Source organism: Mauremys reevesii, linkage group 5, assembly GCF_016161935.1.
Source record: "Mauremys reevesii isolate NIE-2019 linkage group 5, ASM1616193v1, whole genome shotgun sequence".
Taxonomy (NCBI): domain Eukaryota; kingdom Metazoa; phylum Chordata; order Testudines; family Geoemydidae; genus Mauremys; species Mauremys reevesii.
In genome coordinates, this window is record NC_052627.1 from 114,310,032 (window position 1) to 114,325,161 (window position 15,130).

General features: G+C 41.0%; 1 protein-coding gene across 3 annotated transcripts in view; it reads right to left on the bottom strand.

Moving 5' to 3' along the window:
* JAKMIP1 (janus kinase and microtubule interacting protein 1) overlaps window positions 1-15,130 on the bottom strand; it is a 269,959-nt gene that overhangs the window by 109,012 nt on the left and 145,817 nt on the right. For 2 of the 3 annotated variants that reach the window (XM_039539676.1, XM_039539674.1), the window contains one exon: window positions 1,405-1,899. In XM_039539676.1, coding sequence (XP_039395610.1) covers window positions 1,405-1,899 — 495 coding nt within the window. Of the gene's footprint in view, window positions 1-1,404; window positions 1,900-2,015; window positions 2,130-15,130 lie in introns of those variants that run through there. The other variant, XM_039539675.1, reaches the window with a different exon arrangement.

Genomic DNA, 15,130 nt, shown 5'->3' on the forward strand with positions numbered 1-15,130 from the left:
AAGAACCTTGTGTTCTCATGGAGACAGAGTATGCAGAGTTCCATCTTCTATGCCATGTGATCACTTACAATCATTTGGATTTCAACTCCTGTACTTTGTAGCCCTGTTTTTAGGATTACCAGATTTTTAGGGATGGGGAAAGAAGTATGAAAGGGTAATTATGCTCACTAAAGTCTGAGGCCTGACAATCTTTACAGCATCCTTAGCAAGTTGTAACACCCAACAGCCTGTCAATAACCAATTTACCTAAGGAACAAAGTAACTGCATTATAAGCTTTATTGCCTTAGACTGCAATTACTACCATAAAATGTTATTTGTCTGTAGCTTGTCATTGCCATCATTTATCTAAAGGAGTGGGAGAGAGCATGTCTGCATGTGCACAAAATGACTAACCTGTTCTTGTTTTGTACTCCATTCAAATTCTGGTCTTGACACAAGGTGAAATAAAGAATGTCCTTAACATTAAATGAGAGACTATTCCTCTTTTATCATTAATCTTGCACGGTATTTGCATTCTTATCATCATACTGAAAGTTAATTCATTTTAGTAACCAAATCTCAACACTCCATACTTGGAAAATATGATGATGCCAAATAGAACGGCCTTTTCATTATATATTACTGTAAGTCTACTATTGTGTCATAATTTGCCCAAACGTTGCAGTATCACTAGTGTAAAATGTAGTGGTTTGGATCAGTACGGTTGGATACATTACTTTACTTCTGTTTTGTTCATAAGGGGAAGGCTGCTGCCTATGGTGAACTTTATGATGGAGGAAAAGCTCTGTTACCCTGGGCCCACACTAATACCTCTGCCATTTAAAGGAGTATCAAGAACAAGTGACAAGGGGCAACAAACCTTGCTATTTTAAGAAAGTGAGTGATATGGGCAATACTTTGGAAGCAGAAGAGACTATCTTCTCTTCGCTCTGCCAGAGTGGTTCCCACAAGGACAGACTGCTGCAGCACGCACGCCATATCTGAAATAGCTAGCGTGTCCATCACAGAAAGGGAACCTCTGCTCTGCAGAGGGAACACATCTTGAATCCTTCAATAGAGAAGGTCTTGTAAGGAAAGGCATTTCAGGCAAAGAGGAAGAGAAAGCTACCCAATAACTTGGATCTCTTGAGCGGAAACACACTGCAGGGATTTGGTACTTCCACTCTCTTTATGTGACAGGATATAATGCTGTAGACTGGGGTGTGGTTAGTGGATTTGGGTGAAGCCAATACTCCTCCGTGCTGCAGGAAAAGAAAGAAGTGGGACTAGGGTGTTTATTATCCAAACAACAAACGATTAAATATGCCACTTCAAACCGAACTTTAATCTCTCTCACAGGCAACACAATAATGTTCTAATAGCAGCTGTAAACTGAAATATATTTATTGTTTAATTACGCTTACCAGCCTGCGGATATCCCTCTCACATTCACGCTTTATTCTATTAACCTCATCTTGATGGGACTGATAAGCCGTGCGCAGATCAGCAGCCTTCATTTTATCTGCCTGCATAATATTGTTCAAAGTTTCTTCAAGCTGCTTTTTACCAGACTTCAGCTCCAATATCTCCTGCTGCATCTTTATACGTTCACAATCAAATGCTTTCCGAGCTTCTTCCCTGGCTTCATTGAGCAATGCAGTTTTCACTTTGTCGGCTGCCCCATCCCGCAGCACGTTCACTGTAGACTGCAAGCGTTGAATTTCACTGTCTTTTATTTTTACCATACGAGCTACTTCCTGCTCATGCTGCCGGATAAGCAGCTCCCTGACAGCCTGGAGTTCCTTCATTTTCTCCTCATGGAGTTTAGCCTTCAGTTCAGAGATGTAGGCAGTGTGCTTGTGCTGCTCCTGCTCTCTTTCTTGCTTGACTTCCTGGATTCGCTCTCTCAGTTTACCCACCTGGAACATAACAATAAATAAAACTTGGTTTAACATGACTGCTCATGATGCCGACTCTCCAAAACATACCATCCCAGGTGCCCTTGATATAAAATGGAAAAACTAGATCTGAGCACCTCAGATTTAGGGGAAGTTTGCATCTGGATCCAAACATTGTAACTTGGGCCTCTCTCCAGCCAAAATCTAATATACTTTCACCCTTAGGAAACTTGCATATTTTCTTTTAACCTGTAAAACAGACTAGAGAATTTCCAGGTTTTTTAGCAATCCACTAGGGGGCACTCTACTGGCTGATCGTTTCTTGCTGTTACAAGGCATGGCAAGATATGACTCAGGAAAAGTGAATCCTGTTTTCTCCTGACTCCCTCCACCAAAGTCTATTGCCAGAGCCTATTTTCTTGATGTGACCCGATCACCGCAAGCTGCCAGTTCTTGACTGTTCCCTTTGGGCTGGAACCAGTTTAGGGAGATGAGTCAGATTGGGAGAGTGGCGCTGGGATTATGGAGAATCAGGAAGCCTCTTTGTTTGTAGTGGGGGAATGTTAGGAAGCATTCCAGTGCTTGATGGAGTGGTGGATAACTTATTTGCTTTTTCTATGGTGTGCATATTGTTTCAGAATTACAAAACCATTAAAGTATTATGCTCGTTTTATAGATGGGAAGCTGAGGCACAGAGAGGTTAAACGACTTGCCTAAATTCACATAGGAAGTCTGTGACAGAGGAGGGAATTGAACCCAGAACTCCTGAGTCTTGGTCCACCGCTTTAACTACAAGACCACCAATCCTCATCTTACTGCTAAGGATGTGAGAAATAATCTCTCCTTCAAGGGATGAAGAAAGGAGTAGCAACTAGGAAGGAGGAAAGCCTCCTCTCAGTAGGGTGAGAGTTCGGAGGTAAAAGCTGAAGACTAGGGCCTACGTTTTCATTTACTAATTTTGAGACACCTTAAAGAGGCCTGATTTTCAGATGCCTGGTACTCACAGCTTTTTGAACACTGGGCCCCTTCAAGGTGTTTCAGGTTGGGCACCTAAAAACTGAGGCATCGAAAAGCACTAGACACTTTTTAAAATGTAGGCCAAGGACTGTAAGGGTTAAAAGCAGTATTATATCCTATTGTATCAATGCACACTGTGATCAAACCTCATTATGACAACACTCAGCAGGTTGCATGAACAGTGATGCTTTTTCTATGTGGAATTATACACTAATTCAGAAAAAAGTCCAGAGGTAAGTTTGCTCCCCCTACAGAAGCATATTTGGCATAGTATAATATATTCCAACATGATCACTGTCAGTAACACACTCCAGCTATCTCCATCACAATGAATGCCACAACATAGTCACGGCATACGAGTCTGTAATCTAATGCAAAGTTACGGAGCCGCAGAGAATTCAAAGACCTGTGCTCTTGAATGACACTATAAACATGCATACCACATGGTGCTTCTGCTAGAATGAGGTTATTGCACAGCAGGGGAAAGAAAAATGAACCCTGAAAGTGAGTAAAACCACTATTAATGGATTAAACAGTGATCCTGACTGCAGTACCCAAAGCTAGGCATGCAATAAAGTTCTAAACCAGGTATGTTAGAGCAGGATTTTACTGCACCAACACTACCATCTTACACCAAGAATCTGCCTAATAGATGCAAAGAGAAAAGAATATTGCCCCAGAATTATATATCTCGTTATTGGAAATAGATCACATAACTTGGTCTACCCTAATTACATTTTATCCATATGTAATTGCATCTTCTGTAGCTGATAGGGATGATATTTATTTCCAAGACTATAATCAACAAGTCCAGTTTTCAAACTTCCATGTGAGGCCACCCAGGTCTGCATGTGGGCTTAAAATAAACCTTAGACCTCAGATTGGGTATTCATTCACCTATCCACTAATCTAAATGGCCAAATGTAGAACTAGAGGCTGATTTAGGCATCCAAATTTGACAACTGAGGCTAATCCCACACTGATTTAAATATATTATAGCTATTTTTTTAGGGATGGAAAAAGAAAGTTCATGGAATCTTGTTAAAAGAAAACCAACACGGTCCCATGGATAAATCAGATGCAACAATTTATCAAGACAGAGAGTAGTTAAAAATCAGTCGTATTCTACGTATATTGTAGGTGAAGGGTAGTTTTTAACCTAAAGTAGTCCTGAGTGTGGTGGCTTCCAAGAGAATTTATTAACAACTGAGAAATTAGTCTTGAAATACATGTTTCCAAACAGCATTTACCCTCAAATGACTGAGCAGAGAGGAAGCCAGCAGAATAAGCAAGGAGGGCCGAAGTTACTTAGGAGCCTACGTCCCATTCTCAAAAATGCCTTTTGGATTTAGTGGCCTAAGTCTCATGGGAAAATTGTTTTTTATTTCAAGAGATAGTTCCATGTATGCATGGAACCATGTACTATAAACTGAAGATAACAAATCTGTCAAGACAGCAGCAGCCAATAAAAAAAATGGTATTTTTCACCCTGGACATCACTGATTTGAACTTCTGTCCACTGGCCTTTGTAAATTAAATCTTTAGCTTATGCATGTAGATACAACAATGATCCCAAAGCAACAGTTAGATTTTCGGCAAAAGAATGCAAAAGGTCATTCTTCCTTGACTGTTTTATACATTTTTATGTTAATCTGTATATGTTTAGGTTTGGACAATGTCTGAAAGACAAACATTTTCTTTAACCCACAGACTACACACTTGAAGAATATGTGATTCCAGCTTTGTTTCCCTTTACAAGCCATTCGCACATGTGAAAGATAAAATAAAACAAATCAATAGAACTGTTGGGATCTGTTAATCAAAACAAAGTTTTCATAGTAATCAGAGCTGCAGTCAAAACCAGACTGATCAGGCATATAAGTTATATATGTTGTTTTATCCTCTATAAAAATAATTAAAATCCTCACCGTGACTTGAACTATTTCTTTTCTATTTACTTTTTCTCTCGCTTTAACTTAAATTTTAAAAATACTTCATTCTTGCCATAATGATCCTATACAATATATTGTCAGACTTTTAAGTTTCCTACCATGAGCTATTGTCCATTACGATGGCCAGGAGGATGGCCATCCATTTAAGGTCATTTTTAAATCAAGTGCAATAGCTTTCCCCAAAAACTAAAATCTCCAGTCTGTATGTTTTATTACACAGAATGTGCACACCAGCTTCACTTATTTTCTGCCAGCACACAAACGGCCTGATCTATTGCTCACTGAAGTCAACAGGAGTCTTTCCATTGACTTCAGCAGGCCCTGGCTCAGGCTCTAAATGAGAATCACTCAAACAATAGCAGAGCTCTCACAGTAACAGCAACAGCCATCCTGGATAAACAAGATCACTTTAGGACAACTTATTGGACTACCAACTTAGAATTCAATTAATAATTATGTCATGTTCAAGGCCTACAAAGAGAGAAGTTAAATAAAAACTTAAAATTCTCAGGAAGGTTGCAACATAACATTACTGTAGTTCTTCAAATCCAGAACTTTAACACATAAGAACCAGAGAGAGAGAGAACAGACTGCTCACTAAGGCTAAGAGGCATAACTCACTCCATCTTGCTCTAAACTGGATCTTTGCAGACTGACTGCTGAAATACCTAGTTTGCACACTTCCCTCAGAGCCTCTAGCTTGGAAGCAGGACCAAGAAAACCGCTGAGAATTCACGGTGATAATATGTAATTTTAACATAGTTTTAATACACCACAGTTTAATACACCATAAACAAACACGAACTTTTGAAGCAATACTATCCACTTAAACCAGGGAGTGAATAGAGCGGTAAACATACTGTCTTTGAACTGACCACACTTGACACAATCATCATTAAAGTCGACAGTGGTTTAGAGGCTATGGTTCATACAATGCATTTCCAAACCAGATTAATGAATGTTCGGTTATATGACAGACTACACAGCAGGACTAAAATCACACACGGTGAAGAAAAGCTTGTACCTTTCCATAATTACTTTAGAAGCAATGCTAGCTAAATTATACTAAAGAAACTGATACTTTTAAATATTCATCAGCTTCAAAAAATAATGAATAAAACTATTTATCATGTAATATTGTAATTTCACCCATTCTAATGTGATTAGTCATATTTTCAGATACAGACAGATTGCAATTTGATAACTTGTGCTGGGATCTCAGAAACATGTCGATCTTCCCTGCAGATGAGGGACAAAGCTTATCTCTATGCTCCACGCATCTTTGTATTGATCCAGCTACAGGCAGTCTCATCAATAAGCTTCCAACATTTTTTCATATCGAAAAGTTTATAGCATGAGTAGATTTGAAAGGATAAGCTTTTTATTGATAAAGGTTAGTAAATGTTGATTTCATTGCGCGCACGCACACGCACACACACACACACTTCCATCAACAACAACCAAACTTTACAGATAAGCAAATTAAGAAAAATGCTGCTTCAGAACTATTAGAGTTTGATTTAAGGATGTTTACTTTGTGTATTTTGATATGTGATGTTGATAATTTGTGTTTTAATGATTATAAGGTCTCAATTTTTTGATATCAACATCTGCTGTCGTTAAACAATTCTTGTCCGATCCCCCCACACCCCATAATTTTCTGCAACTGTGAAATTTTAAATTGGTAAAAATAAAAAGATGCTTAAAACCCATACTTCTATGGAATTGTGAAAATTTAAGTTGATAAAAATAGAAAAATGCTTAAAAAATATCAATATTATTGTGATCTACACTACACAGTTAGGTCAACGTAAGGTGGCTTATGTTGACCTGATTATGTCAATGTTCACACTATAGCCTCGTCCCACCAATCTAAGTGCCATACTACACTGATACAATAACTCCACCTCCAGGAGAGGTGTAGTGCTTCTGTTGGTGTACTGAGGGCAATGCAGCTTCTGTTTTAGTTATTCTACTTATATGCTGTTGACTGTCTTGTCAATTTCACATCCTGTCAGTTTCACAGTGCCATCCTAGAACCTGACTGCCTTGGCTCCCCACTCCCGGCTGGGCTGCTGCCCAGAGGCTCCCTGCTCAGAAAGCTGAGAAGCTCAGGTGGCTGCCCCCTGCTCCCAGCTGAGAGCCCAGGGAGGTGCGCAGAACTGAAAGCCCTGGCTCCGAGCTTCCCCACCCCACTCACACACTGCCCCATATCAGTTGGTGGAAGCGCTCCTAGTGAGGACGCGCACCATTGACAGAAGGAGGGTAGGGTGGATATCAGCCACTGCAGTAATTACTGCTGTGGCTGTAAGTCGACTTAACATAGGTCGACTTAGGGCTGTAGTGTAGACATGCCCTAAACCTTAAAGCCAAAACTTAGAGCATAAGTAAAATATACTCCTAACTTTTAACATTCACCCAGAGCCTTAACTCGATTTCTTACATGAACTTAATTAATAAACCTCTAACTGTATGTAACAGGACAGGAAATATCAAATACTCCACTAATGACTAAATCATGGGTTCTCTGAAATAAAGGAACATTTATTGGAAATAACCATCCTGAAAAGCTTAATACATTAAAGTATGTGAAATGCTCTGAAACGAGTAGTTTTTGACTATGTTGCCGACTTATAATGAATAACATTACAATAACAACGCTAGAACAGGGATGAATTATCATCTCTTTTTTTTCCCAACACCTCTATCCTCTGACCCCCCCAAATCAAACCAGTAAAAACTCAATCCTGCGTCCTCTAAAATCAACAACAAATTTTTCAGTGAGTTTAATGGGAGCAGAATCGGGCCCTATCTAAACATTGCATCTTGGTCCTGACCTTGCAAATTGATGAGCACCTCCTGTAAGCTATTGTGAATCATTAACTCCCAATGACTTCAGAGGCAATGAAAGGATGCCTAGCACCTGGCAAGATCGGATCTTAGTGTTTCTAACTAAAGATATCCACAATGAATAACACTCCTTCTGTTCTATTAATGTGACATGTACTATTGTTATCTCGCTTAAAATTTTATTTTACTGTTATGCATAGTTTCATAGGGCTCTATCCTGCAAGGTGCTGAGCCCACTAATTTCCTACTGAATTAAATGTGAAAACATTCTGAAATTAATTGTGTGCTATTGGACAGTCAAAGCCAAATTGCAATGCAGTTCTTCTGGACATCAATATATTGTAGGTTTGCAAGCTTGCCCCCCAACCCAATGGAATTTAACAGGACTTAAACCTTAAACAGAAATGTAAGAGTTTCTATTAAAATCACTCTAAAATGCCTATACATTTAATAGAAAATTGCAACCTTTCTCTCACCTTTGTCCTTCCCCAGTAACTACCTTCAAAAGGTCCAGTATTGCAATAATGCTTCATTTGGGGTCCATCACTTCTACCCTGTTGCTGGCTAGCAGACATTGTTTTCAGTGCCTACATAGCAGCGACCTTGCCGATGCCAGCTTGAGGGTTGAGGCATTAAGCTGAGGATCTGAACTCTAATAAGCTGTCGCTAGGCCACCAAGAAAGCCTTTGATGAAATGCTGTTTTACACCCACATTGATCACACTGAAACTGTAGCTGTTCCAGTCCAGTCAAAGAAGCTGTTTTGTTTGATCTTTTCCAAAGGACTTAGCTTTATGCTGAAAGGAATTGCTCTTGGAAGAGAATCAATCACACATTGTCTGCAGAATGGCCTCCCATGTCTGGAATCCATGGAGAATGAGAAAGCAGAGATTCATCAAGGACGTTGCTTTGGAGTGATTGTAGCATCTCTATCGTGGTGGTATGTGGCACAAGGATGAAGACCAAGTGCTAAGTAACCCAAGCCAGAGTGAAGGACACTCAAAAACCCTACCACATAGGGGAGCGAAGTAGAAAGAGGTACCCTATGGAATCTACAAGCTCTCCCCTTCTGTCTCTATATGGGGAATTACTCAGCTCAGCCTTGGGACACTGGATGACATATAGCATACATTGTCAAGAGCTGCAGGACGCACTTTAAAATGGAATACCATACTGCTATGGTATTATAGCTGGAAGCAAAAACCCCTGAGTCAGGAAGTTCAAATCGGAAATAAGATGCAAATTTTGAAAATGAGGGTGTTTAACCATTGGGACAGATTATCAAGAGATGTGACCAATTATCCATAATCTAGAACTGGATTATGATTTCTGGTGCTAAAATGCACTGAGCTACAGAGACCAGAAGGGACATCAGGAACCTCTATGGAAAACCCTCTATGGAATTTAATAGGACTTAAAGCAATAGGCTGCTACAGAAATGTAGCAGTTTCTATAAAAATCACTCTAAAAATCCTCTACATTGAATAGAAAATTATAATCTTTTTGTAAGGTTTAGAACCATCCTATGGGCTTTAATTTTTAAAAATGTTGTATTCCTGCAACCCAAGCAAGACACAGAGCAGAGGAAAGCATTCTGAAGGGTTTACAGACAGGGAGCAGTCTCCTTTAGCTGACGGTACACATCCACAAATGGTCAATTCAGTCCATAGTTTAGGAGTGCTTCTGGATTCCTTGCCGATGTGGAGTGATCACATACCACAATCTGCCAGTAATACTTTCTACCATCTCTAGTTGTCTAGGAGACCTCATCCCATCCTGGCAAAAAATGGCCTGGCCTCAGTTATTCACATCTTTGTCATCTCTTGGCTGCATAACGGCAATGCAGTATTGTTGGGCATGTAGCACTCAGGCCCAAGCGATCAGCTGGTAGAGAACACTGAGCACATCTCCTCAGCATCAGTGGGTACCACAAACATATCAAACCTATCTCCGCTCCTTACACAAGCTTCCCATAGGATACTGAACCAAGTTCAACGTCTCCGTCCTTATCTTCAAGGCCAAGATGAAGACCATGGCCTACAACTTTGCTCCTCTGGCAAAATGGAACTTGCTATAGTAAGGGTAAATCTTGTCTGTATAGGAGACAGCTTTTTGGGATGCTGGCCCAAGACTTTGGAGTTAACTCCCTCAGAAACTAAGGACCATTACAAATTTCACCACCTTCCACTCCAAGTGCAAGGCAGATTTCTTCGACCATGCCTTCTTTAACATAACCATATAGCTCCATGCATATGTGTATATATATGCATATACAATATATGCATATATATGCATATACAATATATGCATGGAGCTATATGGTTATGTTAAAGAAGGCAAGGTCGAAGAAATCTGCCTTGCATTTGGAGTGGAAGGTGGTGAAATTTGTAATGGTCCTTAGTTTCTGTAATGTAATAATATATTAGTTTCTGTAATGTAATATATATTACATTACATATTTTAAAACTTCCAGAACAAAACACTCCACTGCACACGTCTCTCCCTGGGTAGAGGATGGCAGACCACACATCACAGAAGTTAGTCACGCTGCTTAATGTTCTCCTGGAAGGCACTCAGATACTACAGTAATAATGAGCATGGTATATGATCCCATATAGAATATCAGAAATAAAAGAGTAACCATCCTATAGAATTTAATTTTTATATACAAATCCTACAGAAAATGTTCTATTAAATCCTATAGGACTTTTCTGTAATGGACACGGCCTGCCCAGCCTCCCATGGCCTCTCCACTATTAACCAGACACCAAGTTCTGTGGCCTCCCAACCTGCAGTGTCTACCAGCCACCTCCTTCTCCATGCCTCTATTTCAAACCTGAGGTTAAAAGTGGCAGAGGCAACAGACAGTGCATAAGTTTACAGCTACACTGCCACCACCTCAGTCGTCCTGTTGTCAGAACCCGTACTTTCCATCCCACCATCAATTACAACTACCTTGTTGCCACCAATCATTTTTACCCATCAGCCTTGCCTCACCCTGCCACCCACTTTTATCTATATGACCTTTATCACCATCCTTTTCCCACCACATCAACCCTCCTCTGTACTCCTTTCCTCATCAGACCCAACTTCACTGCTCACTTCTCTGCAGCACCCCCACACCCCCAACAAGATGTACACATGTCAACCCAAAACTTCCCTTTCCTCCTCTCCCTATTCTCTCCCATTCTTTATCACTCTTCTTCCTGAGATCTTTTTAGCTTGTAAAATTTTAAGAGAGTCATGTCAAAGAATCACGGAACAAGTTGCTTTATGCTCAAAACTGAAGAAGGGACTTTTATTAAATTAAGGAAAATGGGACCTCTTATTCCCAAAGCCACTTGCCTGTCTCTGCTTCACTGTGAAGCTTCTTCCTAGACTCTTACTAAGCCCTTGCAGTTGGGCTTCTTACTACATATTTTAAGAACCGGTACACAATCTCACATGGGGCAGTGTATTTATTGTGAGGCACCTAGCTCACCTTTGGGCTAGAATATTATTAGAAATTATATCAAACTGCACTACAATATCATCTAATTTCCTGTTCTCCAGAACCTCAAGGTCTCTTTTGGTATTATGACCTTCTCATTATCTCCCTCCCACTGAATGTACGGGAGTGTTAATATCTTCCGCCAGATGTACTGGCTTGAATTTTATATTGTTATCCCTAGCAATATTTGTAACGCTTTTCGGTCCCATTGTGTTGTATCTCTATCCAAACCACCTCCCAACTTGGTGCCATCTGTGAGTTTAATTAATGTGCTTTATTACACGCTCTTCCTAAGAATAAAGAAGTCTGTCAATCCTTGGATCATATACCTTCTCCCCCTCCCTACTGAATCATGTGCTACTGTTTCAGAAATCAAATGATCAAATATACTGTATTCCCTTCATTTACTAATTTTACATTATAATCCAAATGAGGCTGGACTTATTTATTCTTTATAATTTTCTGCTGCTTATTGTTCATATTTTGTTACTCTTCAGATGCTTACAAGTACTCTCGTTCCCCCCCTCCCATTATTTTATTAGGGATTGAGAATGTAGGTTTACAAGACACAAACATACAACTAGCAAATCAGAATATCCATCTTTTTCAATATATCCTGCCTCTAACCACTGGTCAGGTTCAGATACTTCAAGAAAACCCAACACACAATCATGGAATAACTTACCCAGAGAGAAAGCTTCTTTCTAACTCCAGGCAGTTAGTGGTTAACTTGGGCCCTGAAGCATATATTTTTAATACTATCTAATACAAGCATGGATGGGATTTACCAAAATCTTCTTTTCTTCCTTATCTGAAGATGGTTACTATATTTGTTTTCCCCCTTCAATTCTCTGGTACCTCTTCATTTCTCTACAAATTGCTTATGGTTCAGAAAGTTAACTAGATAAATCCCTTTGTACTTGGCATATACATCAGACAGAACTACTGATTTATATATATTCAGTTCTTCCAAGTAATCTCTTCCTTGCTTTTTATCAACAGCTGTGTTTTAAATTCTTCTTTACATTACATACAGCTTTCCATACTTTTCTTAATATAAAGGAAGATTTAAAAGTATTGTTGCTCCTATAACAACACCATGTTGTTTTCTTAAGTTTCATCCATCAAAAAAGTTAAGTTTTAAAAACTCACTTTTCAGTCATAGCATTGTACTGCCTATTGAGTCCATCTTGGAGGTGCCAATATTCCACATCCAAAAGAAATGTCAAGAAATGAGGAGATGTTATGAAGCCAAGTAATTTAGAAATCGTAAAACTAATACACAGAATACACTGGGGTGAAACATCTCAATTAGGCTGAATCCCAGGTGCTATTTCAAGATCTCAAAGCTTGTAAAATTTAAGACCAAAAGTAGAATTGCAACGACCCAGGCATACTTAAACAGTGCTACCACTGTTGCATTAATTTAGGTAGAATATATGGGCCAAGAATGTTAATATAACAGCCACTGTCCACCATAATAAGCAGTTTTATACAAGGTTCGGAGTTTGGTATTCAGAAGACTCATCCTGCTTAGCACCATGGCAAACACACCATTAAAAATCCTTTGTAACGTTTGAATAGAGATACAGAAAAGAAGTTAAATTGAGCAAGAATTTGAAAGACACAATATTAAATAAGGCTTTCACTTTAACAACATCCCTTTCTCTTTAGCTGCAGAGAGTTTTTAGAAGAGAAAAATACCCTTTTTGACAGTCTTTTAGATGGTATCTAAGATGGTAATAACTGTCCTTTTGAGGAAAAAAGAGAAGTTAGTTAAGATGGGCTGAAGCTATCGCTGCTGCTCCTGCTGTTTCAAAGAAGACAAAACTAAACAAACACAAAAGGGAAGAGAAAAGAATAGCAGAGACAGAAAATGCTTCTGAATGAGGAGATATCAGGAGTAGGCACTCCATCTCCTGAACTTTGGTGGAACCTCCTCTGTGGCTCCTAGATGAAGCAATGAGGACACTTCTGTCTGTAACAGGCTCTTGTGAGAACGGACCCTGGAGCGGGATGTGGTAGTCATGGGCAATGATTTCTGACACCCATCTGTCTGACATCAAAGCTGATCACACCTGATGGAAAAGGGCAAGGCAGCTTTCAAAAGAGGTGATCACTTGACTGGATCTGATGTGGCTCCATAAATTTGCTGATGTGTCATAAGAGTGCAGTGTGCTGCTGCTGCTGAGGAGGAGGAGAATATTGGGGTCCTTTGTTGTATTTTGAGTTTTTCTTGGCATCATATTCTGGTGGCCTGTGGTGGTCGGATGCATCTGTGGCCTCAGGTAGGCTTGCATACAGCATGGCTTGCAAAATAGAGCTGGGATGTAAATCCCCAAGCACCACAAAGTGGCCTTTGAGTCTTACAAGAGTATAGAGCATTTTCTTCAGTTGCTAAATAGCTCTGTGCTCTCAAAGGGAAAATCCTCAGCTGTAGCTTGTACCACTCTTGAGATACACGGTGCCAGGAGCTATAATGCTCTAAACATTGCCATCTCTGTGGCCACAGACCTCGCTGTGGTGTCTGAGGCGTCCGTTGTAGTGTCTCACTCTGGTGTCTGCTACTAGCTGACCTTCCTTATGTTGATTAGCTCTTCTCTATCATTGTACAGGAGCTTCATGAGGAAAGGCATCACCCTGTCCCAGGTTAGGAAGTCACATTCAACCAGTAAGGCCTGGCCATTACCCACATGCAATTGCAGACAGGCAGAGGAGTATGATTTCCTCCCAAATAGATCCTGGAATTGGGGTCCTTGTACTTTTCTCTTATACTTCCAACTTGACTAAGGAGCCTGAGTTGGAGAGAGCACAGAAGCACTCAAACCCAACTGGAGATATTTGGTCCCTCTTCTCTATCTGCATCGCATCGGGTGTTATCATGGCCAGCACCGGCCACACATTAGCTGAATCAAGTAGCGCCTCACTTATGGTGAGAGCAATCCTAATTGGGCCAGAAGCTGAGGATGTCAAATAGGTAGTGGGATTTCTGCTATATGAATGACGTCTTTTTCTACAGAGTCTCGGCAATCCTCACAAAAAGCTCTTGGAACCAGGGCCGGCTCTAGGCACCAGCCGAGGAAGCTCGTGCTTGAGGTGGCAGATTCGACAGGGTGGCATTCTGCCCAATCCTAGCGCAGCACGGACACTTTTTTTTTTTTTGTTCGCTGATCCGGCCACCCTGTAATGGGCGGCAGCGCGGAGGAGGGGAGCGCCCTGCTGGGAGCGGGCTGCGCGCTCTGTCTGCCCCAGCTGGTGTCAGGTCTGCAGCAAGCCCGGCAGAACCACATCCTTCCCTCCTTCCTTGCCCTTCCAGCAGGCAGCGTGGCGGTCAGGGCCGCTTGGCGAGCACCCCGCTGAAACCCTGGCTGCCCCCCTTCTCTCTCTCCCACTGCTCCTGCTCCCTCCCTCCTGCTAACCCGGGGCACGTCTACAGCGCAGGGAGTCTCCCTGCACCCGCGCTCCGGCTGCCCTGCAGGGTTTTGATTTTTTTCCTGCTTTGCCGCTCCATGCTTGGGGCAGCAAAAAAGCCAGAGCCGGCCCTGCCTGGAACAATTTAGAGTTGTCAGGCATCATTACTAGGCAAAGGATTCTGCTTCATCGGGAAACAAAAGGGTATGTCTACACTGAAATAAAAGACTCATGGCACAGCTGCAGCTGGCTTGAGTCAGCTCACTTGGGCTCATGGAGCTCAGGCTGCGGGGCTCTAAAATTGCAGTATAGACTTTTGGGTTCAGGGTGAAACACGGGCTCTGAGATCTTCTCCCCAGTGGGGTTTCAGAGCCTGGGCTCCAGCCTGAAACCTAAAGTCTACACTGTGATTTTATAACCCCGTCGCCCAAGCTCAGTAAGCTGACCCAGGCTCTGAGACTTGGTGCTGCAGGTTTCTTACTGCAGTGTAGACATACCCAAAGACAAGAAGTGCTTTGGCAGTAGTACAGGCT